Genomic DNA, 26147 nt, shown 5'->3' with positions numbered 1-26147 from the left:
GCGTTTGTTTTCCGGTGAACTTTGACATGAACTGATGGGTATTTATACAATGGATAAAAGCATTTAAAAACAGGCCCCCCCCAAAAAAAAAAAATCAACCAGGAAACTGTGTATTATTTTAATGGTTATCATTTTCCATGGGCTACCACTGTTTTGTAATGGACCTTTATTAGTCAGCACGGTAGTCAATGTTTTCAAAAATACAACAGGCGAAACCGAAACCGTTCCTAGGTTTTGGTGGCCTGGATTTGTAATCTTGCGTCTGGTTTTGCTCCCGGTTTTATCCATTACCCTTTTTTTTTTTTTTTATTTCCAAAAGCTTATCCATTTTTGTTCTTGTAATGTTGTAAAAATATTTTATGCTGAAATTATGAAATTGAAATGGAGATGTTGAGGGCTCTCTACTCTTTTGTTATGGTACTTTGATTTTATCTTTTTCCTTTTTATCAGAAAACTACAAATACTTTTGGAGTTTAGAAAACTATTACAAAATCTACTAAATTGCTATTTTTTGAAGTTTTTTGTAAAAAAAATATACTATATCGATTTCATGTATTTATATGAGGTAAAAAAAATTTTTTAAAAAAATGGCTTTTCAAATAAGGCCTGCGATAGTAAAAGTGGCATTATAAAAAAAAAAACTCGAATTACATAAACAATTGTCAAATAAAAATTCCAAAAGTGAATTGATTAACATTAACCGTTTTTGCCCAACTTTTCTAGTAGTTTCCATAAGGGTGCCCAGTCAAGAGAAAATTATTCTCAGCAAGAGAAAAGAATGGTGGAGAGTTTAAGTTTAGTACTTGAATTAATAGCACATGGGGGCTTTTGTCACACTTGGACCCAATTTAAAAGGTGGAATGTCTTCCAAAAAAAAAAAAGAATTAGAAAAAAGATTATGTAAAACAATTCCAAAGATGTTAAAATACAGAAAATAATATATATATATATATATGTGTGTGTGTGTGTGTGTCTGCAAGAATTGTCAAATTGGACAGAGTCATCTTGCTGTTTGTTTAAAGAAGAATTTCAGATTGCCCCGCTGTTAGAAGCTCAATGAAGATTCTATACAAAAACCGCAGAGAGAATTTAGTGGATAGTTTCTACGTGGTTGGTTTAAGCTATTGATGGTTTCGTAGGAAGGCAAACATTTGGATTGATCCGATTTATATAGATTTTACGGTTCAAATTTTGTCACACCAACTCAAGAATTAACGGTGTAATAAGATTTGGATCACATGATTTACAAAATTAGATCTATTCAAGTTTTTGATTTGTAGGAATTGCAACTTTTGATTATTACCCTTCAGATTTCTATGGATCCACTTTGCAAGGGTGGCTTCCAATCGACGGGACGCGAGGCGCAGATGATCGTAGCGTAATATTTATTAGAAAAGATGTAACTGCATTTTAATTGATTGTATATGCTTACAATGGGAGTTTAATATTCTGTTACTATTTATATGAACTCTATATTATAATTATAAGTAGCAAATCAACCCATTTAATTAAATTTACCCATACCCGCCCATGAATAGATGGGTATGGGTATCTTAAGTTTTTGCATATGGGTATAAATGGGTTACCCAATAATACCCATTTAATAAATGGATATTATTGGGTAACCCATCAAACCCAATTAACCCATTTAGAATTATTTTCCCCCAAATCTCCTCCCTTTTCCCGCCCATTTTTTTTTTCAGATTTTTCATTTTGTTATGATGTTAACTACTTTTGTTTCATTATTATTGTTATTTGTTGGTTTTATTTTATCATTTTATTTTCTCTTAATTTGTTAACTTACTCATTTTTTAGCATTACCAATTTATAATAAAGTTTTAGCCTCTTTTCCTACATTTTCAAAATGAAATTTTAAATTTACACATGAAAAAAATTAGGGTTCAAAATTTTTGGATTAAGTTTTTATGTTAATTTTTATAGTACTTAATTTAAATTTTTATTTTTTTATTAGTCAATTATTAAATAGTATGTAATTTTGCGACATAGAGTACGGATAGAAAAAAAATTGATAATTATGCTTATTGAACATTATGCGTAAATATTTAAAACTAATGATGGGTGCAAAAAGTAGTATAAATTGATAACTTAGTTTGCAAAAATGAATTTAAATGAGTTTACAAAAGTTAAAATAAATGGGTTATAAATGGGTAATTGGGTTACCCAATTCATTTTTTGACTTACCCATTTATACCCATCTAATTAAATGGGTATAAATGGATTGACTCACTTATATCCATTACCCATTTTACCCAACCCAAATCCGCCCAAGTCATCCATTTTGACACCTCTAATTATAATAAGTATGTATTTGTTATAAAATTTTACAAGTAATTAATATAGAATTATATAGTATTTAAAAAAATATTAAGTCGTTTTGAATGATTGTCAATAACGACGGACATTATGCCCCCAGTCCCAATCAAACATGGGTCTACTTTGCAATTTTGGAGGTTCCGTCAACGTTTGCATATTTGCTCGAACAGGAATACAGAGACATATGATAGGCGACAGCTTAACAGCAACTGTCAAGAGTTGCTATTTAGCCTATTAGCCTATCACCGTCACGAGCACCTTTTGGAAAGTACATTGAAATTAAGAAAGTCTATTAAGAATGCCCATTTTTAGAAAGTAGAATGTCAAGACTTGTTTGAAAACTAGATTGGACCACATTAGCCCATAAAAGTCTCGTCCCTTCACCTGGTCAAATGCCTCAAGCTCATTTTGCAGCAATATATTTCTTATGATAAATGATATATATATATTGATAATGTATCTATTATTTAATTTGAATGCATGATAATTAATCATAATTTAAATTTAAAATTCAAATTTTATATATGTGATATATACCAAACCATATTAAATTAATCCTATTTCTTAACATTATTTTTGTGCTATGTTTATCCTCTCTTAAGTTAACTCAATAGTGTTGAGACAAGTTTAGGCATATTAATGAGGTTATGTTGAACTCCTAGATTCAACTCTTAAATATTTATATATTTTTTGCCTCACACATATCTTTTTTGTATCTCTTTTCTTATGAGGTTTAGACTTTAAAGTCTCCTTTGAACTAAATTAAAATCAATAAAAAAAGAAAGTAAATTAAAATCAATAAAAAAAAAGAAAGGAAGGAAAAAAAAAACCCCCACATTTGTGGTGGTTTGTCAAAAACCCATTCCCTTGTGTTATAAGTATTGAAATTCTCACAAGAAAATACATCATTTTCTCTCGTAGGAATCGAGATGTGATAGCCCACAGCTTATTTGTTACTCCATCCTCTCACTTACTTTGATGGTTTTGTTTTTCTTTTCCATCTATCACAAATTATAATCCACTTTTTTAATTAAAGAATATAGTTAACTTATAACTTTTCTAAAATGCCTTTATTTAATGTAGGTTGTTATTGAGTATAATTTATCTTATTTAATTTAAAGTTAATTAGTCATACCCCATTTAATGTAGGGTGTCTCGGGAAGATAGTAAGCTAGATAGAAATTAAATTGTTAAGAATTTCTATTTTGAAATCTTGATTGGACCACATTAGCCCATAAAACATTTGATCTCTTGACCCGTTCATCTTTAAATTCGTTTTGTTGCATCATATTTCTAAGGATAACAACTAATCAAAATTCAAATTAGAAATTTAAATTTTGAATATGTGATATACATCTAATCCTATCAACGTATACAGAGTCGATGTATAGAAAATTAATTTTATTTCTAGACAGTCTATGTTTATCCTCTCATAAATTAAGAGTGTCCTCAAGACCTTAGCCTTAGGCACATTAATAAGGCAATGCATAGCTCCTTGATGTATAACTCTTAAATCTTTCATTTTCTTTTGCTCTTTATAAATATCCTACTGTTTCTCCTTCATTATTATAAGGTTCGAACTCTCTCTTGAATGAAATTGAAATCATCTGATAAACACAGAAAGAAAAGAAAAGAAAAGAAAAATCTCACATTTGACCATTTGAATTGTCAAAAACACCATGCCTTTCTTTCTTTGTCTTGTAAGTGTTGGAATTCTCACAAGAAAATACTGCGTTTCTCTACAAAAATACATTTATCTTCTTTTAGTATTAACTTTAACAGTTTACATCTGCTCCATTTTTTTTCATCCCTTTGCTTCGATTGCATGCGTCTATCTGTTTTTGTTTCTTGGGCTCGTTTACGATTCGACTTTGCCATTGGGCAAAAAACCCAATTAAGCCCTATGAAAACCCAACAATCGGGCAAAAAACCCAATTAAGAGTTATAAAAAATTGCAACGTCAGCCATACACAAATGAAGAGAAAAATGTTGCTTAGATTAAGATCCAGCCCATGATCAGAAACTGCTAAGATGGAACTTGCAGCACAAAAAAGTTCTGCTATGTTCGATTCCACTTTTGAAGTTTAAAGACAAAAGGAAGAATTTCAATATAGTTGATGGATATTTTAGAATTAGCATTCCATCTGGATATACATCAATCTTGTTACCGTAAATTGCATTCAGAGCCTAGAGATCCAAGAAACAAAATGTAGTAATTGTTTGCCTAGGTCTAGAGAGCTTTAATTTTCAACAACATCTAAAGAGCTAAGCAGTTAATTCTATGCTTTATTTTTTTTATTTTTTTTATATTTAATAAAGTCTCTCTTAGGGTATCATTATTTTCTCTCTTTTAGTGTTTACTAGTGAAAGTTTGCTCTCTCTTAAGGTTTCCTAATGAGAGTGTTGTTCTTTTGTAGGATTTTATTTTTCAAGTTTTATTTTTTATAGTTTCTTTATTAGATATAAAAGTTTTGTTCTTATATCATTTCTCCTATGTGTTTTGATAAAAGTTTTCTCTCTTTGATTCTAAGCAATATTTTCAAACTTGGGATTTCTTAGATTATTTCATCGAATTCTCAACATCAAATTTGAAATTGAACCAGTTGGATAGCAAATATAGTATTGTTCTCATGCACAGATAATCGTTGGTCTACTAATGGTTTATCTAGATTTTGAATCTACAAAAATTTCACAATGTAATCTCTCGTTCTAGTGATCTTTAGATTTGTAGTACACGTAACACGCTATTCACTAAAAAAAAGAAGAGAATAATTTATCCTTTACCTTGCTATGGTTTGGTACTTTACTACAAAATCTCCCTATAGTTAATAACTTCTGCATCGTCTCTTCAATTTGGGTTGAAGTGTCACCGTTAATTGGTTTTAATTGAAACTAACGGCTAATATTGAAAAGTTAAATTCAAACAAAGGTACAAGTAATCTTGCTTTAGCTATGTCTAACTGCACTTAGTAAAGTACATTTTGTGTTTTCAATCTTGTGTGAGATCAGCTACTTCGTTCTTATAGAAAGAATCTCTTTCTGGATTTCATGTCTTGATCATTCCATGAGATATGAAGTGTGCAACGCTAATATGTTTCAAGTTTTCTAGTTCAAAGTGTATCTAAGTTTTTTATGTGGAGACATGGTAAAATAAAGACGGCTGATAGTTGCTCTCTCTTTTATCAAAGCACAACTACAATTTTACAATCTTAAGGCGCAGCCAACCAAATCCACCCACTGGTACTGGCAACTAGAATCTCAAGAAAGGCACTATAAATGTCCATAGAATCTCAAGAAAGATATATCAATCAGAGACATATTGCACCTTCTACCAGGAAAGGGGGAAAAAAAAGACCTATATTATATCTTAAACTAAAAAGAAAGGAGAATCTAACTAGGCTATATAATAAGGTGGAGGAAAACTCATCTAAACTTAGAGGTGGCAAAATGGGCGGGATGGGCGGGATTTGCTTGGGTTTGTGATGGAACCGAGTCATATGGGTTTGGACCCAACCTTACCCATATGTGTTTTGGGACTAACTTGGGCGGGATCACTTTGGGATGTGTTTAGATTGATCCCGCCCAATACCCAAATCTATTTTCTACATATTTTTTTTCCTTTAATTCATTTTTATTTTTTTATATAATTTTAATATTTTTGATTTATTAAAATTTTTTTAGTTTTATTAAATAAACATGCAAGTGCTTTATACTCAGGATTCCCATAAAAAATTGGATTAACAAATAAAGGAAAAAATAGATATACAGTCATATTCCAACATATATCAAGATGACCAAGGTACTTAAGGTGTTGAATATTTATCCTCATCATTGTCCAAAGATGACAGGTCTAAATTGACTGAAATGTTGAAAATTCTTGTGGATAATGACTAGGAAAACTACTAGATTATATTCTCTAGTATGACTATAAAAATTGTTAAAGATAATTTTTTAATCTAAGACTCCGTTTGGATTGGCTATTTTTTCAAAAAATAAGTTTTTCAAATACAATGTTACAGTAATATACAATAACTCAAAAAACATCCCATCCATATTAGTATATCAAATATTTCAAAAAAATTTTATAGTAAAAATTTTTTCATATACACTGCTATAATAAAATATTTCAAAAATACCCCCCAAAAATAGCTAAACCAAACAGAGCCCTTGTTATTTGAGCCCAATGGGTACCCAAGTATTTCCCAAGTATTCCCATCAATTAATGGGTACAATTGGGATTTGTCCCATTTTAAACCCAATATCAAAATCCAATACCCATCCCGCCCAAAGTCCCCATGGGCATGGGTAACCCATTGGGACTTGGGACAAATTGCCACCTCTATCTAAACCAAAGAGATATACTGACATCTGGATATTTTTAATCGTAAGATAGTGAGATTTGATCTTTTCAGCAATAGCCTATAAAGAGCATTAAATCCCTAATGTGGTCAGCTTGCTTGTGACAAGTTGGTTCTTGGAAAGATCATTTGGGCCGTATCATAACTAAGACATAGAGTTGGAAGTGAAACAGTTGAGTTGCAGAATTCATTTCTCATTCTCACATATTCATACTTTGCTTTCATGTTTTCCTCCCTTTTTTCTGCGTCATTAGTCAATATATCATGTCTCAGTTGCTTAGCCGCAGTGGCACTTGTTGGCATGAGCGACATTTCTTGCCTCTCAGACTGGATTTCTGATGGCACAACTAAATCAGGGAAAAGGCCCAGAATGATACATTTTAAAGTAACTCTTAAAGACAAAGGAGGCGTAAACTTAAAATTTGGAGAAATTTATACTAAATCTTATGTATTGATTTTCCTTTTTCCTCCAAATCCCTTTAAAAAAAAAGGAGATCTTTATTTCTATGACTGATGGCTTGTCATATTGCTACAAGATCCGGGTAAGGTTGGGTTGAATAATAAAGTAAAAAAAATTGTAAGTAGAAGATCCTGATTCCAGATCTCACACTTACAATATATATATATATATATATGCTAATAGTCATATAAGCTTTATTTTTATGATATAAAAATAGTGTAATAATAATAAGTATAATTTTAAATGACAAATTATAATATGACATTCATTTACGAGTCATAATCGGTGTTGTGGCCATATAGAGATGACCTTATTTGTAAAGGGGTAAAAAATCTATTCGATGACTAGTATTATAGTTTTTGTGACCAAATTCCTTCTTTCTTTAGTTGCCTATATGATTATTACAGAGACAACTATAAAAAGGAAGAATTTTGAGATGAACATGTTCATGGCAGCCTGCGCGCACTTTAAACTTTTTTGAAGCCTCCCCACTTTAAACTTCTTTAAACTTCTTTGACCTCAAGAATAGATTCCTAATAATCACCAGGAGGAAGATTCAACTCATAAAATAATGCTGTCCGATCAGAAAATTCCTTAACGATTTCAATGCTTCATCTCGGTTGTCCGCAATTACTTATCATTTTTGCAGAAAGAATCGACATAGTTTCTGAATACAAAAGGTAACCTTTCTAACATTGACTAAACCTCTGGTAAGTTACTTGTTTACCACAAGTTAAACTCGTCTTCTGCTACCATATCAGCCAATTACAAATCTTCTTAGACACTACTGTACCAAAACGACATGATTAGTAAAGTCTTCAAGAAAAATTTTGAAAATGTACATCAACTATTGGATTAACTTTTTGTAATTACTTGAGTACACTTTTTCTTGTTGGTTTTCCACATCAAATATTGTGCATATAATTTACTGTTCCCGTCCCAAATTTTATGCAATGAATAAGACCTAGTACCAAAAAGTAATTCACTGTGATCTGGTATCTAACACATGTGGAGAAAGGAGCCTTTAAGTCTGCATATCCCTCCCTATATATACTCATCAAACTTTCTTCTCATCCTTGAATTTTACATAGCTTACTCATAATAAGAGAGGGAAGAGACTTAAAAGATGATCAGTGCTAGTGATTTCTACAAGGTCATGTGTGCTATGGTTCCTCTATACTTTGCAATGCTTGTTGCATATGGTTCAGTCAAGTGGTGGAAAATCTTCACACCAGAGCAGTGCGCCGGGATTAACCGGTTTGTCGCAGTTTTTGCAGTTCCAGTGCTATCTTTTCACTTCATTTCTCAAAACAATCCGTATGAGATGGACACAAAGTTCATATTAGCCGATACTCTCTCTAAGATGTTTGTGCTTGTTTTGCTATCAATTTGGGCTGTTTGCACAGGAAAATTCGATTGGATGATAACCCTCTTCTCAGTTTCTACTTTGCCGAACACACTAGTCATGGGCATTCCTCTGCTTAAAGCCATGTATGGAGATTTCACGCAAAGCCTTATGGTGCAACTTGTAGTCCTTCAATGCATTATCTGGTATTTCAACTAAGCTCTTTTTCTCCATTTTTTCCTTTTGTCTCTCAAAAATTTCAATGGTTCCTTTGACTTTTAGTTCATTTTATCCTTGAAGAGGGAATAACACAAAAGGAGATTGATGTGGAAAGAGACAAATTCTCTTCCTGAAAGCAAGCCGATAAAAGAGAAAAAGTAGACAATTTAGCCACAAAGTTGATTCAATTTTGGCTGCAAAACTCACTTCAAGTTCAAACACACATTACACTAACAAAATAACCACTGAGAAACTAAAAATACAAATGGAAATAGGATCCAAAATGAAGGTTTCATTTCAGTTCTCACTCAGACCAAGCAACCATTTTTTTAAGGAATGATTGAATTAATATAAATGTAACGAAAATATACCCCAAAGAAATTACATAAACTGTTTAAATCAGTCGTAACACTCCCATATTTACTGCAATGCAGGTACACCTTCTTGCTATTTCTCTTTGAATACAGAGGTGCAACGATGCTAATCCGCAGCCAATTTCCTGGTTCCATTGCTGCCTCCATCACCAAATTTGAGATAGACAACGATGTAATATCCCTAGACGGCCGGGGCCCACTTTGCACCGAGTCAGAAATGGACGTCAATGGACGCATCCATGTTCGAATCAGACGGTCAACATCTTCAGCTCCTGAGTCCGTATTATCATCATCCCTAGGACTTACTCCTAGAGCATCAAACCTATCCAACGCAGAGATATTCTCAGTCAACACACCAGCACCTTTGCATGAATTCCACCATGCAAACGGTGATATTGCTTTTGGGCATGGTGATTTAGGGTTTGGATACCATGCAACAAGTCCTAGGTTATCGGGTTACGCATCATCGGATGCCTACTCACTTCAGCCTACTCCTAGGGCATCAAACTTTAATGAAATGGACGCTGTGACCGCGACTGCCATCGTAAACACTCCGATGTGGATAAGGTCTCCGGCTGCTGCCGGGAAGGTGCACCGCCAGCCGTCTCCGACAACGAAAATAGTGTGGGACTCACCGGGGAAGGGTCAAGGTGGTCTTGGAGAGGGACAAGGGCACAAAGATGCTCTTGGAGGTATGTTAATGTATTGTCAACTTTTGACACGCGACACTACTGCTTCTTTCTTTCCTAGGACTTGATGATTAAATATACAAAAGCAGACAAAAATTGAGACTGTAAAAATTAATCCCCTATATTGTAAAGATATTTCCATTTGAGCATGAGTAAAGAGGCATGACGCAGATACCAATGGAGGATTTCAAGTTTCAATAGAGAATGTATGTTATGAACTTGGATCAACTAGTATAGAGAAAAAAAAAAATTTTTGGTCCCTAAAACTTAAACGGAACTAAAAAAATTACGTAATTAAAAGTTTGATATTCTACATGAACATGATTTGGTAGTATAATCAAGTGTTCTAGCAACAAATTTGGAATTCGATTATCACCTAGCTTATTTGGGTCATTGGGATCTGGAAAAATATGGATCACATGGTTACTAGAAAAAGTAGCAGGCATGAAGTAGTCAGAGATAAATTGCTTTCTTCTGCGTCTGGTTGTACATTTGTCTCCTGAGCTTGTAGATGTCTCATTCTTACCTCAACTGACGAGACCAGACATGACTGGACCTTCTCATTGCAAATTTCACAATAGCAGAAAATTGAGGTGATAATCATACATACATGGGTAAAACTCTGATTTAGAACCAATAGTTGTTGTATTTTGTAAAAAAAAAAATGCTGTACTTTAAAAGATTTTGACGCTATTCTCTCTTCGAATCATTTGGCCACAAACCAATGTATCATAATATAGTATAGTAGTACTTTATGTAGTATTTGCAGCATGATTCTTTTATGATTGGTAATACTTTAGTCATTTTAGACTTCAAGAAATTAATACACTAAAGTCATCCTGATTTTGGATTTGTCTGTATCTCAAATTTCTAGACAATTGCTGCCTGTAGCATCGCATGTTGGTGTTGGTGTTTGTCTTGGATTCTCATGGGAATTTTACTGTTTCCTTTTGCCTTGCCTTTTTTTTTTTTCTTGACTTTCTAACTTCTTTGTCGTTCTCTTTTGTGGTTGAGACTAATAAAAAGCTAGGAAATGACAATTTGGGTTACAAAGAAAAAAGCACTAGATGAAAAGATTGAGTTGAAGGAAAAAAAATTGAGACCTTGAAATTCCCTCTTTTTTCAATCTTGTAGAAGATTATCGTTTGTGCCAGTTAATTACTTTCCAGCATTTAGTCCTTTGTTGGCTTCCTTCCTTGCTCTTTTTTCTGATTAATTAGCTCTTACTCAAGCACGTTCATGGATTAACTTGGAATCTACCATTTAAGTTGTGCTATTCGAGTACTTATTTAATTCAGGAATAAAATTCCATATGCTAATCCGATTTCTTGTCGTTAATTACTGGGAAACTCTTGTAGTCCAGATATTTCAGTGATTTGTTTCATACAAACTCAAATTGTTTTGAGCTAACGCCAGAAACTTTTAACAAATACTTCTGAAGATTCCTGGAAAAATATATTGAAAATTAAACTTTTCTTGTGCACCAAAATCTTCAATTATAGATGTAGATACAGAACATATATATGTTTCATTACTAATATCCTTCAAGTTGTATGATGTTTGCATCCTGATCCCCTAACATGACAGGAGCTCTTAATGGTTCTAGCAAACATCGACCATTTTTATACAACTCTTTTTTTTTTTTTTTCCAATTTTTGCATATTTTCCAGTACAAAATATACATTTTTTTTCCAAACAAATTAAGTAGCATTCAAGCCTTCTGGCCCATCGACAAGAATCACTCCCCCAATATAATTGTTCAACAGTGGGTTTTTTTTTTTTTTTTTTTTGTTTGGTGCTAGGCAAACAAATCCACTTTTACTAACTATAAGCACACTAGATTTCCAAGTTCTATAGTGGAGTTGACTAGTCTAAATTCATACTTACCCACGAAAATAGTCGAGATTTATATTGTAGTTTCATGTGACTAGTGTCTCTAGACAAAATTCAAGAGATTCACACCTCTTTCTTGACCATGTTAAAGAACTATTTACAAGTAATTAGAATCACCTAATATTTCTTCATGTAATTGGCAATTTTTTTTTTTGGGTTAAGCATATAATTGGTGGTCGGTCAGACTTTTTTAGCAGGTGAAATGATTACATTAGGGCACATGTATTTGGGTTGATAGGGAAGTTATTTGGGGTCCATTGTCTAACCATATTGTGTAAAGACAGTTTCATCATGGTATCCACTTTAACTTCCTGCATGCTTGTCCTGAACCAGTATGATGCTTTACCTATATATTCACCTAAAGTGGTCGAGATGGTCTTAAACCATACATGCCCTTAGAAAATGTAGCCATAAATATGAGCAAAGATTTAGATTATGGTAAAAATCTATATCTTTTTAATTGTGGACTATTGAAATAACAAACAAAATCAGTTCATGAGAGCTTGCTAATTTGATTTTCAAGTTCATATTTACAGGGAGGACAATATTAAGAAGAAGAAAAAAAGTCTCACTCCTGCGTGAGATGTTGAATGGGGAAATAGAGAAAAAAGATTAAATTTATAAACATTGAATTTCATATTTTTCTTTATAAATAAATAAATGGTTGGTTTTGTCGATAAATATGAATAGTGATGATCCATTTTATTGAATGTTGGCTTGCAGAAAACGATCTTAGCTTCAGAGATTGCTCAATTGTCGAAGTAGGTCCACATGGTGCAGCAAAAGATCAAGAAATGCCAAATGCTTTTGTCATGTTAAGACTTATTCTTATAATGGTAGGCAGAAAGCTTTTGCGTAATCCAAATACTTATTCCAGTGCCTTGGGGCTTCTTTGGTCGCTCATTTCATTCAAGTAAGTTTCTTAACAATGAATTATTATCTAGTATTATATGGATAATTATTTTCTGAAAAAGTAGAAAAAAAAATTTTGATCAATTCATTGCTGCGATATAGCAGTGATTCTGTCCTAATGCTTGTTCATAACAGTTGGTTTTAAGCCATAAACCTGTTCTACAATCTATTGTTGCATGATCAATTCATGTTATGATGTCAAAATGTTGAATCGAGATAAAGATATATTTACAAAAAAGAAATAACGAATCACACGCGCGTTAAAAAAAAAAAGGAATAATTGTGTGCTTTTACTTTGTTAATAATTTCTCTCTATCTCTTTCTCTCTTTTTTTTCATTTTTTTTGGATGTGGATATATTTGTGTATGATGCTTAGTTTGTAATCTTGGGTACAGATGGAATTTTGGGATGCCAAGTTTGGTTAAATACTCCATCAAAATAATCTCCGATGCAGGTCTTGGAATGGCCATGTTCAGTTTAGGTAAGTGATCTTATCACTGATAATTCTCTTCAATGTGGACAAATCAAATCATTAGCTTTTTTTTTTTTTTTTTACGCAAAAGTAATTATCATTGTGGTACAAATATTTTTGAGTAAAATCTAAATGTGGGAGGACTAATTACGTTGAAATATTTAAACATAAAAAACTTTAGTCAATGCTAGAAGAATTCATCTAAAACCTTAAAAAACTTTTCCACATCCCTTACATCTCACAAACAGATGTTGCAGGGTTATTCATGGCATTACAACCTCGGATTATTGCTTGTGGCACGAAAATGGCGGCTGTAGGAATGGTGATTCGTTTTGTCTGTGGACCATTGATAATGTCAGCTGCATCAATTGCGGTTGGACTAAGAGGAATTAGATTGCATGCGGCCATAGTGCAGGTGATAATTGTCATGCTCAATACTTTGCAGATGAAAATAAAAAGTGGTCTAATCAATTGTGATTGCAAACTCAAGTGAAATTTTTGGTGGGTTTTCTGGGATTCTTTCAGGCTGCTCTTCCTCAAGGAATTGTCCCTTTTGTCTTTGCGAGAGAATATGGCTTGCATCCTGATATACTTAGTACCGGGTAAGCTTTATCCAATCAGAAAATACTAGCTGCTGCAACCTTTATATCTTTGGTGGAGCATGAACAGTTCAACATTTGACCAATCACGAACCTAGCTAAAAAGAAGAAAAAAATGTTACTCTTTTTTGGGTTCCAAGGTATATACTTGGTAATAATTGAGGATTTTCAGTGGAGTTCAATTCTCATTCAACCCATCTCCTTCTCGTCCTTCCCAATGCCCCCCCAAAAAAAAAGGAAGACAAATATAAACTACTATGAATTACGGAATGGAATCCACCCACTATTTGATACTTTTTTCCATTCCCAACTAAAAAAGGAAATCCATTCCCAAGTATATATTGACTTAGCAAGAAAAGTAGGACTCTAGCTTCATCTTGAACAAACTCATTTGACACTGAAAGTGGAGAATGAATTAATGTAGTTGAACAAACTCAAAATTACGAGGTATATCCTCTTTATCATGTACTGTTTGAAAATTTACAATAAACAGGTTGAGATCTATGCCAAACTTCTACCACTTTCTAGTGGTTTATTTTAAAAAAAAATTAAAGAGCATAGTTTTTGTAATTCGACTAGGGCTAGATAAATCAACTGAAGCATTTGAATTGTAGACATAATACCTCAATCTAAGCTTCAAAAGGTTGGAAACTCTAACGAAAAATGAGTCTGTCTCTTTCACTATGTGCCTTAGTAGTTGTTGCACAGCAAAATTGTTTAACAGTAGTTTTTTTTTTACTTTTACAGGGTAATATTCGGGATGCTGGTATCTTTGCCTGTAACGCTGCTATACTACATAGTCCTCGGCCTGTGATGAACATAGGGAACTCAAAAAGTAAGAAAGCAAGAATCCCATGTACCCAATTGGCAACATTTCATATATATGTCCTATGTATTATGTTAGATCCAACATCTAGCCAACAAATAACAGTCAAAAATTGACTAAATCTATCTATGGTTTTAATTGAGAATTTCTCAGAAAGACTTAGAACAGTTATCTAAAGCTGCAATTATGATTGGAGAGAAAGCAAATCAAAGGCTTAATTTATATAGATAGAAATGAATTAGCAGTGGATTTTAGTTTACTGTGTTTTACTCATGTAATTAGTGCACGTTCAAGTTAGTGGAGACCGAAAGAATTGGACCCTATACATAATTGCTTACGACTGAGGTATCAGATTCTCGTAAAATTATTGCAAGAGACTGTGTAAGTTGTTGAAGGGCATAGATCTATGTTTGACCCAAGAAAAAGATGAAAACGGCAAAATCATTGAGTCATTTCCCTTTGCATTTTTTTGTCAACATCGTATCAAAGGAATCATTTTGACGAATATTTCTTGCAATATCATTTCAACTTTCAAAGGTTATGCCCATTGAAAGACTTGCCATTTGTCAGCATATTCAGCAGAATCGACTGCTTTGCTGAGTCATATTAAAAGTGGGTCCGCCGGGCATATCTAGCCTCTATAGTTATATTGTAGCTAAACAGTTAAAAAAACAAACAAAAAAGAATAACCAACTCCTCTTGGTTGGCCAAATTTCAATGAATATGGTTAAATTAAAAATATCTCAATTATGATGTCCTTCAAAATCATTTTTTTTCATTTAGTATCGCGGCATTTTCGAAATGTGGTGATCATAAAACAGTATCTTGCTTTTGATTTTCTTTATTTTTTTGCTAAAAGGACTGTCGTATGAAAATGATCATTCGCCGCATCCAAAAGTGGATACCGCGATGGACTTATTCAAGTTATCTTGTGTTTGGTCATAATTAGTATTGTTTTTGGTCACAATTAGTATGATTCATGCACTCTTCTGTCGTCAAAGTAACATAAGCATATCCATATACTTTGGCAGGGAAGACGAAGAAACACAAAGATTGCGGTGATACGCACGTGTAGGTGCTTTGGCAGCTGGTGATAATGCTAAAAATAGACCATAGCAAAGAAGATATGTTCCAACTTCGTAGTCCCTCTCAATTGTATGACTAAATTAGTCTGCTGAATGTTCAAAGTTTCCCTAGTTTATTATTATACGCCAATTTTCAAATGGTAGAAAATGGGCATAAGTTCTTTGCTAAAGTGCTTGATTAGATCCATCTGCACGGAGAAAATAATTCGGGCTAATACATTTACAGTTGACATATATTCAAATGCGACTGATCAAATAAAAAAAGGGCATCGCATTACATGCAAATGCAATGCAATGACCATTATATTCAAATCTTAATATATAGGAGTACCATATTTGATGGTCGTCCACATTTTGAAAATTTGGTGACCCTAACTAGGGAAAACGTCTTTGAAAAACTTTTTAAATTTAGCAATATTTCTAGAATTTCGCCCTTGGTTCGAGTGGCAAGTTACTCGGTTCCCCATGCAAAGTCTTGATTTCAAGTCTTGTAAATGGAGGGACGGACTCTAAACACCGGGTGTAAGACACCAACCCAAAAAAAAAAAAGGTGTCTTGTAGCACCAAAAAGAGGAAAAGAAAAGAGAACTTTTCAACTCATCTCATCTCGCATGGCCTTTGATGAGAATGCAGAGAAGTGCAAAGGAACTTTTCGACTTTCATGCTAGCTTTAAGCATGCATGAAGAAAAAAGAACTAACTATCCTTCTTTCTCCTCACCAAAAAAAAAAAAAAAAAAAAAAAAAAAACTTTCCTTCTTTCTCGTATTTTTCCTTGCAGTCAAGCACTACCAAAAGTCCATACCAATAATAGCATAAAAATCACTCTAGAAAGTTTTAATAAAGGGATAATTGCAGAAACCTCCCCCGAGGTTTCTGACATTTGCACTGACCTTCCCTGTAGTTTAAAAAATTACACTGACCTCCCCTGAGGTTACTAATCCTTTGCAAATTCAGTCCAAACGATTAAAATATTATTTTAGGGAGTGAAATTAGAATTTTGTACCAAATTTGTCCTTTGTACTACATGTCCAATGAATGACAAAGTACTACAAATCAATTAACAATTAATAAACTTTAAGGAGTATAGTTTATAGGCAAATACGCATTACCTATTTAAAGTACCGGCTCTTTATGGGTATTTTACTTTCAAACATTTAATTTAATACAAATATTTACGCTCAAATACAGATTTGTATTTACTTTCAAATATTTTATTTTTGTTAAATACAAAAACTACCAATCTCTCTTCCGTAAAAATATTAATATAACACTTTTTCAATTTTAGTTGCAAACATTTATGTATTTAACATAAATTAAATGATTCAAAATAAAATGCCCATAAAGAGCCAATACTTTACTCATGTAATGGATGAAAGCCATAAAGAATTAATACTTTATAGGCCATTTCTTCTTTTTTAAAAAAAATTTAATTTATATTAAATAAATAACCTACCGATTTTCTTTTTGCAAAAATATTACTGTAACACTTTTGGAATTTTACTTACAAATATTGATATATTTATCATAAATTAAATGTTTGAAAGTAATATACCCGTAAAGAGCCAGTACTTTAAATGAGTAATGCGTGTTTGCCCATAAATTATATTCCTTAAAGTTTATTAATTGTTAATTGATTTATAGTACTTTGTCATTCATTGACCATGTAGCACAAAGGGCAAATCTGGTACAAAATTCTAATTTCACTCCCTAAAATAATATTTTAATAGTTTGGACTAAATTTGCAAAGGATTAGTAACCTCAGGGGAGGTTAGTATAATTTTTCAAACCATAGGGGAGGTCAGTGCAAATGTTAGAAATCTCAGGGGAGGTTTCTGCAATTATCCCTTAAATAAATTCTTTCAATGTAATATCCATTGTTGGGATCAATCGCAGATTGGATTTGATCAACACTTAGTTTGGACTACAAGAACATAGGGTTGTATGACATTACAGTTAAAAGCCCAATATAGCAAAGCATATCACCTGTCTTCCGCCTTCTGATGATGAGAAAAAGATAATAATGTGGCATAATAATATAATATTTATATATTTATATTATAATATATACATATATATAATATATTATAATTATAATATTATAATTATAATATTATAATTATAATATTATAATTATAATATTAGTATATTATATAAATATATATTATAATTATTTAGTTAAATATAATTATATTTATATAAAATATATATTATAAATTTATTAATATTATATAATAATATATTTATAATATATGTATATTTATAAATGTATATTATATGTGCATATAATTATAATATATACATGTATATAATATTAATAAATTATATAATTATATAATTATATTTATTATTTTAAATATAATAATATATAATAATAACTATATCTAATTTTAATATTATTATATTTATATAAAATATTAGTACAATTAATATTTATATATTATATAATTATAATTATATATTTATATTATAACATTTGTATAATTATAATTAATTATATATATAATATTTAATTTAATTAGTTACAAACTTATAATAATGATATTATTATATTATATAATTATATATTTTAATTATTTAGTTAAATATAATTATACCTATATAATATATATTATAAATTTATTAATATTATATAATAATATATTTATAATATATATATATGTATATTTATAAATGTATATTATATGTGCATATAATTATAATATATACATGTATGTAATATTAATAAGTTATATAATTATTATTTTAAATATAATAATATATAATAATAACTATATTTAATATGTAATATATAGTATATTTATATAAAATATTAGTATAATTAATATTAGTATATATTATATAATTATAATTATATATTTATATTTATATTTAATTATATTTATAATATTTAATTTAATTAGTTACAAACTTATAATAATATTATTATTAGTTATATGTATTATATAATATATATTAATTTATGTAATATAATTAATATTATCAATTATACTAATAATTATACATGTTTACTAATAGAAATTATTAATTAGTTAGACTAAATTTATTAATACATTTATACTAATATATTTAATTAGTGAAAATTTCTTATATCCCATTTACAAAGAGCCAATAACTATCATTTACGATGTGGTTTATAATATATTTATTATATTCTATTCCGAAATAGTCGACGAACCAAATATTAACTATAGTAATGATACACATTCCAGGTACTTGAACCAAACAAATGTATTGGAATGAATGACCTCATTCCAAACCCAGGATATCCGATTCCGATTCCGAATCCGATTCCGATGTGCGAACCAAACGCCACCTTAACTAGAGAAAATATTAGACAAGTTAAGAAGATCATGATGCAGGGCTAATAAACACTTGGAATACCTCCAAATTACGGGCCCTTTTTTTTGATTGGGTTGCATTTCTTTTCCATTTATTGACTACATTCCTCGTGATATTTTTCATGTATGTAGAGACCAACAGAAAGAACTGCTAACTGAATTTGATTGGTGGATATTGTAATATAACGACGGGTGGCTGTAAAAACCGACAGAGAGAGAGCTGCCTATGACAAGTTTTAGAAGAAAATTAGCTTATTATATTACTCCTCCAACTCTGGAGGTTCGCATGCTTGATGTACAGAAGCAGTTAGGCACAATTGACTTCACTTTGCCTCTGGAGTTTTTAAGTAGCAACCCTATAACTGTTGAAAATTGTTTTGTTTAGGCAATAAAATATCCTCTATCAATACATATATTGGTTGCCAATCTTTTCCTTATTATCTCGTCTTAGTAAAACCCTGCTGTAACTTGGGATTTCATCCGCTAAGCAAACCATTTTTTGATTGTCCTTACAGTCAGCTCTAAATATTCGCCAATATGGACACAAATCAAAGCAACAAGCATGATCCTGCATCTCTAAATTAATTGCCATTCCTGTCAGACTTCAGATCAACACAAACATCTGGGAATTCACTACCAGTTTTCTTACCATACTTGAGCATACCAGGAGGTTGATACCCCCGATAAATAGACTACTCATTACAACTGGGAAGAAAGGGCTCAAGTAATAAGGAGCTAATCTACCTCCTTTTCTTTAAGGAACAAACCTCAATCTTTTTGCGTGAGAAGCAAAAAGAAGTCAAAACAACTGAGATATTGCAGGCAGAAGGCATCAAATCCCTTTGTTGAAATGAAAGAATGGCTATTCAGACACCTTAACCATGTTGAGCCCAACGCAAAATTTTGATTTCAAAAGACAGCCCAATCTCTAGTCATGCCAAGTGCAAGTGAAAAAACGCTCAGATTTCTATATCTTCATCATTTGTTCTCATTTGGTCACAATGTCTTGGAGATGTCTACTGAGCTTGAAATCAGAGCATGTCAATCTTGCTATCAATTGAGTACTGAGAAATCTACATTTTCGATCTTCCCAAGGCTTTCCAAGTATCGAAGGTTGACTTGCTGTCATGAAGGAACCTGGTAGTATTGCTGTGGACATTTAGAAGCATGCCCTCCCTTTTGCATTAACTCCAGCACCACAACTTCAAGAAAGAGTCACGTGCATTTCAGCTCCTGTGCTAGCAAATATTTCATCCACCCTGTATACAAATGAATGAAATTACTGCACTAAAGCAATGCCATAATGTTAAATTGTTCTATGAGTTCTTATATCTCAATTATGGGAACTTTTGGCATTATCTCAGTTTTGATGGCTTAACATTCTAATCAAGCAATGGCCCCCACCTTACCTTCCCCATTAAGGTGAGTTTTGAAGACATTCATTGGGCATAATAATTTCTGCAATTTTTTGAATGGACTCCCACAAGCCTTTTATTAATCTGTGACTCTTGATCCTCAAGAGTAGGATATATTCTAGCTGCTATTAACTTTAAGAAAATAGACTCACGACCTCAGATTATCTACCTGCTTCTCTCTACGTTGACCTCAGCAATCAAAGTAGTTAAATAAATCTGCAAGAAAGGTGATCAATTTACATGTGTGAGAGAGAGATAAGTGATAATGAATTCGACGGACAAGTAAATCATAATGTTCAATTTTTTCTTTTTCATAACTGATAAGTAGTGCAATAAGTAAACTTCATTCCTTCATCTATCTTATTTGATTAGTCAGCTTAACAAAGATTCTGCCTCAATGTACATTCCTTCATGATTATCCTGATCAGAAAAGTCACATTTGCAAAGAGCCTGATTTCCTAATTTTTAGTAACTCAAGTTTGAAGGTCTTTAATTCCATCTTTAAAAGCATCACAATTTCAGGATTTCCACTCGCTAATCAGTTAAGTTTTAATAATATGCATCCATTTCTGCTATAATCTCAACACCATGGATTTGGGGAGCCAGATGACAAGAAATCAAACATTGTAACATCATATCTCTAGGCAGCTTCAAAGAAAAATGTCAAATGACCATATATTTGGCAGAACACATCATTATAAACAGTGGTTGAGATGTCAAATTACTGTCTTGCTAAGGTAATTGTAACCAATCTGCTTTGAAACAAGTGATCCCAGTGTAATGCAAACAAATTAAGTGCATATTGCACATAGGCAAACCACTACAAATAAATTGTTTTGAGATGTGTATAGACACTTTGACATTAGAAAAGTAAATACTATTCATATACCTGTAAAACATTCCGGTCTTGTTGATGCCTACGTTGAAAAGATTCAACTTCGCCTTTCCCAAGGCTTGGAAGAACTGGCTTGCTAGCTCCATGTGAATACAAGGAACATGTATGCAGATCATCAAATTCTCCTGGATAAAGTTCATCTGACCAACACAAGCTACTGAGATCTGGAATTCTTTCATCACCCAAGGAAAGCAGCTCCATGACAAGCAACCTCTGTGTATATATATATATATAATTCAAGAAGAATAAGCATAAGATCAGTAACACAAATTAGAAGCATGAATTACAAACCAAGAAAAGCTTGTTGAAAGCCAGCCACCTCCATACTTCACCTTCAAGTTTAGCTCTGATACAAATATCTGAACAAGGTCCTGTGCTACTTTTTCTGAAGAAGAAAAATAAAAGCTAATTATCATAAAGACATCAATTAATAGAGTGAGACCATGATAAGTTGGTAAAAATTTTGCAAGAATGACAAATAGGCAAGCTCTGAACAGCATCACACCTTCACATCTTTGCAAAAGCAGGTAAAAAAGATACAAGACTAAAAATCAGAAACATATGTTATACAACTCAGAAATCTACATTTTAACTGTTTCGACAACATTAGAAAGAAACTTGTTGAAAAAAAGAAAAGCAAAAAAATTTGACATCCACAAAAGGAAATTTACATGTCCCATGCCTTTAGCCCAGGTACACTTGCAATCATGTTAGCAGTTGTTGTTCATCGTACATATAAATAACCAGATAAGTTTTAATAATTTTTCTCAAATGCTGTATTTCATAGATTTTTTTGCACCACAATGAAGAGAAGAATAGATCTATTGCTCTGATGGACAATCAAGAATCAATATACTAGAAAGAAGCAATTCTTCATTGGCATATGCAGTAGACATACCAAAAAGAGAGATTGGCCAAAACGTGAAGACTGGGGCTCCCCCACCATCACCAGTATCATTCTCATTTTCAGAAGAGAGAGAAAACTGAGCCAAGGGGCTATTGGTTGTTCCTTTCAGATAGCACCTCATAGATCTAGATGTGTTCACCATCTGAGTTACAACGCCTACCTGTTATGATAGAGCTTGCCAATTTACTTCCACATAAACCACTAAAGCACCCAAAAAAGGACATAATAAAGTTGGTACAGAGAGAGAAGTAAAAGAGAGTTGTTGCCCTTGTTCTCAAGCATCCACACATTAAAGAGATCAGTATTACTGCAAAACTGTGCATTCATTTATTTAATGCTTTTCAAACATCTGGCAGTGATTAATAAACATTACAATGTACAAAAATGAAGATAGGTTAGTAATTGCACAAAGACGAGAATAAGATGAAGAAGACAAGTCAAAAACATTTTAAAATAGAAAATCTTCTATCCCTGAGACCTAATAAACTGAAAATTTCAAGACTGATAAAGTAGATTAATCTTCATAAGTGGGGTGTTGATCTTGAAACATGGAGAAGTCACAGTAAGTCACTTGAAATTCTGGAAAGCTGTATGCAATCTATCTTGTTCCCAAGAAAGCAAATCATGCAAATCCTCCCACATAATTATAATTGCTGAAGTTGTGCAAGGCCCATAGTACTAAAGGAGTTCATTTGCAGACATAGGGCAATGCATTTTGCTAATTGACTAAGCAGAAACTATAAAAGCAGATGAAGTCAATAAAAGAAAAAAAACATTTTGCATAAAACCAATCAGTATTAAGTATGCGTACCATATCTTTGTATGATGCCAAGAGTTTATTATGCTGAATCTCCTACAAAGAAAGGGCAGGGCAGCAGGCAGGGAAAAAGAAACTGATAAGCATTTACTAAGCATTGTAGTATTACAAAGATTTATATTCGCATTAATATGGAAGATAGTATATTTTTACTAAGCCCATTTCACATTAGATTAGCTTCCAATATTGGAGACTGAAGGACAAGTTCTCATGGATACCAAAAGCTATTCACATTTATGTACCTTTCAACATGAAAACCGGAAAAGAAAAGTATAAGAACAAATAAACATGTAAATTTTGTGAATAAACCAAATATCAATTAAAAAAAATAGAAAAGCAGGTTCTCTTCTCTATTTCCTCCAATAATTCTTTGCAAGGTATGATACTGATGTACCATAACAAACCCAACAGCCAAACACAACAGTTTTAAGGAATTGTATGTTTTTCTGGCATTGACCCTGCCAAATCCTATCAAAGCCTGGCATGAAAAGAACCTAATGAACAATCAATGAATATGTGGAAATGCAAATATACTCAAGCTCACAAAACGCTTGATCCAATAGTGCTTGATATTTACACATTTATCAACAACATCACACATAGCTACAGTTGAGGTCACCACATACAAGTTTAGAGAGAGTGATAAATTAACAAAGCAATCCTGGTAAGTGCAAAAATTTCTTACCATCAACTCTGTTCCTTCAAACCCATATACAAAGCATAAAATGTCAAATTTTGAATGAAGCCTTCTGTGCGTTTTGGTTCCACATGAGAATTGAAATTAGACTGAATTACTCAAGTCACATTACTAACAGTACATCAAATTCAATGCAAATCCAATTCCCATAAACAAACCAAACATAGCCTTAATTGATAACTGTACACCAGATCACACATAATTTCCTATAACAGCACTCTACAGATACTACTATAACCATTGCCTAGACCATTTCATCTAAACAAGCACAAATTTGCGAAAACCAAACCTAATTTCTCGTAAGTTAGTTCTTCACAAAAGCACCCAAAGGCTCTATCTCAATCACTATTTTCAATAAAAGCTGTTTAAAAGAAAAGAAACCAAGTTTTTAGCAAACACACTAACTTGTTGCTTAAACAACTTCGAAGAGGCTTTTTTCCGAATACTTAGCATGCCACTCAAAATTCCCAAATCCATCGCATCCATATACCTGTAAAACCAAAAAAACAATCCCCATTTTAGATAAAACACTAGGTTTAATAAAAGATTTTCTGTATATTGTTAAGAACATTAATAAATGCTGGCTTTTTACCGTACTTCTGGGAGAGATAGGAGTTGACAAGAGTAGTGGCTTGAGAGCGAGTAGCGGACGAGCAAGACTGCCAATCTTGCCATAAAGAAGCCAACTTCGACCATTGGTTTCTAAGGTTTCGCTGCGCTGCTGGCCTCCATAGCCTAATATTTACTACTGCAGAAAAAGGAGACGAAGAAGAAGATTTTGGGGTTTGAAATTGAATGCTGAGTTCTTCTTTTGTGGTTTGTTCATTTGAAGCAGAAGAAAGAGGAGGGGTCTGGGATTCCATTGGCGTACAAATAGTGGGTTTGTTTTGGACAGTGTATTATTTGAAATATTATTTGAAATAATTACTGTAGTTAGGGGTGGGCAAAATTATCCGCTAACCCGAAAACCCGTCATATCCTATCCGATCCGATTCGAAAATTAGAATATCCGATTTTTATTATTTGATCGGGTCAAAATAGGGTCGGGTATCCGCTAAGATGCGGGGCGGGTTAGGGTCACATAATTAAAAACCCGCGGATACCCGATCCGCCCCGCATATATATATTTTTTATTTTTATTTTTATACACACACTATAAAATAATAAGTTAGAACTAAATAAGTAATTTTATTGAACAAATTGCATTACAAATATGAGAGACTATAGTTTATTTACAATATTCATTTGTAAAGGCCATGATCTTATATTTTATAGAAAAAAGTTTAATTAATGTGGAACATATATATTAAAAATTGTGTTACTTATTTCAAACTTTTATTGATTTTGAATTCTTTTAATTTTTTTCATTTATCTTATATTCTCTTTATATGCTTGTTTCTTGGTGGGAAACCTTTTTTTAGAAAAAAAAATTATTAAATCTTAGATGAATGTGTAAAATATAAAATTAAATTGGTATAAATCATTTTTTTTAAAAAAAATAAATGATAAACGGGGCGGGGCGAGTACCCACTGATCCGACCCTATCTCAGCCGGTATCCGTTATAGGGTACCCGCTGATATGCGGGGCGGGTAAGGGTCAGAAAATGGCTGACCCGCAAGGTGCGGGTTGGGTCAGCCAAATGGTGAATGGGGCGGGTACCCGACCCGCGCCCACCCCTAACTGTAGCACTTTTTGTGATATAATGTATTTGAGATAAAAAGGTGATTGGGAATATAAAAAGGTAGGTTGGGAAATGTGTTTGTGATGCGAGCAAAATATTATTTGGAATAATTTTGGTATCCAAATAGGAAATGCAGCCTTTAAGAACCAACCAAACCAGTTCTCAGCGAAATTGAAATGTAGGAATTTGCATGTGTGTGGTTTATTACAGGTCACAAACAGAATAGTTCTTTGAATTTCTTCATTGATCCAAAGGGAAAAAAATAATAAAATTGGGAAGAAGAAAAATCAGATATGCAACTGAATGACTTTGTAGGCGACATATTTTGAAGAACAAAATATCCTAAGAGAGAGGGGGAAAAGAAAAAGAAGAAGATAGAGTGATGTGCATCTTAAACATTTTGTAGAACAAATCATCATATTAAATATTTCGTGAGGGAGACAAAATCAAACTAGAAGAGAGGATGTTTGAGTTAGAAATTTTTTCTTCACTGATTGAATGCCTTGTTGTTCATATTGTACAATATCCAAGTTTCTTATTGAGTTTTAACACCCAAAAAATAATGAAAAGATTTAACAGCTCTTGGATCTAATGTTCCTTAATTAGCAGTCTTAAATAATAGATGGGAAGTTTATCGAAGCTCTTAACAATACCCTTATCGTCCTTTTCTTTTTCTTGAGGTTAAAGCCATCTCTAGTTTTATCAAGTATTAACATCCTTTTTTTTTTTGGTTAATTCTTGTTGCACAAATCAGTCTATGAATGAATTAGGAAACAGTAAACCAAAATCACGAACATTTGCAAGAAAACCTTCTTGCTGATCAAGCGAC

The 26147-nt window shown here is 32.3% G+C and overlaps 2 protein-coding genes across 4 annotated transcripts; one reads left to right on the top strand and one right to left on the bottom strand.

Annotated features, from left to right (window-relative positions):
• Positions 1 to 8278: 8278 nt before the first annotated feature.
• LOC113750213 (auxin efflux carrier component 6) lies at positions 8279 to 14490 on the top strand. The gene is made up of 7 exons (XM_027294190.1): positions 8279 to 8703; positions 9151 to 9734; positions 12363 to 12585; positions 12980 to 13065; positions 13314 to 13471; positions 13582 to 13658; positions 14403 to 14490. Exons 1-7 carry the CDS (start codon positions 8279 to 8281, stop codon positions 14467 to 14469), a joined length of 1620 nt encoding a protein of 539 aa, XP_027149991.1. The 3' UTR covers positions 14470 to 14490.
• Positions 14491 to 19458: 4968 nt separating this feature from the next.
• On the bottom strand, positions 19459 to 24506 carry LOC113748727. Of its 3 annotated transcripts, none has more exons than XM_027292272.1 (8): positions 24234 to 24506; positions 24042 to 24126; positions 22934 to 22975; positions 22114 to 22282; positions 21548 to 21600; positions 21210 to 21428; positions 20490 to 20536; positions 19459 to 20164 (listed from the first exon to the last, which is right to left on the bottom strand). In XM_027292272.1, exons 1-8 carry the CDS (start codon positions 24497 to 24499, stop codon positions 20110 to 20112), a joined length of 936 nt encoding a protein of 311 aa, XP_027148073.1. In that variant the 5' UTR covers positions 24500 to 24506; the 3' UTR covers positions 19459 to 20109. The 3 variants fall into 3 exon arrangements, with proteins under 3 accessions (XP_027148073.1, XP_027148075.1, XP_027148074.1); XM_027292274.1 differs by having other exon boundaries at positions 24229 to 24419; XM_027292273.1 differs by lacking the exon at positions 22934 to 22975.
• Between the last annotated feature and the right edge of the window lie 1641 nt (positions 24507 to 26147).

The sequence above is a fragment of the Coffea eugenioides genome, chromosome 10, assembly GCF_003713205.1.
Source record: "Coffea eugenioides isolate CCC68of chromosome 10, Ceug_1.0, whole genome shotgun sequence".
NCBI lineage: Eukaryota > Viridiplantae > Streptophyta > Magnoliopsida > Gentianales > Rubiaceae > Coffea > Coffea eugenioides.
The sequence above is the reverse complement of the archived record's forward strand: the minus strand, read 5'-3'. Positions and strand labels throughout refer to the sequence as shown.

Bases quoted from the DNA above. Each gene is read 5' to 3' on its own strand.
- LOC113748727 (XM_027292272.1), bottom strand. From the start codon at position 24,499: ATGGAATCCCAGACCCCTCCTCTTTCTTCTGCTTCAAATGAACAAACC. The intron at 22,283-22,933 runs GTACGCATACTT...CTATCATAACAG, and splicing joins TGGCATCATACAAAGATATG to GTAGGCGTTGTAACTCAGAT. The intron at 21,429-21,547 runs GTGAAGTATGGA...ATATATACACAG, and splicing joins TATCAGAGCTAAACTTGAAG to AGGTTGCTTGTCATGGAGCT.
- LOC113750213 (XM_027294190.1), top strand. From the start codon at position 8,279: ATGATCAGTGCTAGTGATTTCTACAAGGTCATGTGTGCTATGGTTCCT. The intron at 9,735-12,362 runs GTCAAGGTGGTC...AAATATGAATAG, and splicing joins GTGGGACTCACCGGGGAAGG to TGATGATCCATTTTATTGAA. The intron at 13,066-13,313 runs GTAAGTGATCTT...CAGATGTTGCAG, and splicing joins AATGGCCATGTTCAGTTTAG to GGTTATTCATGGCATTACAA.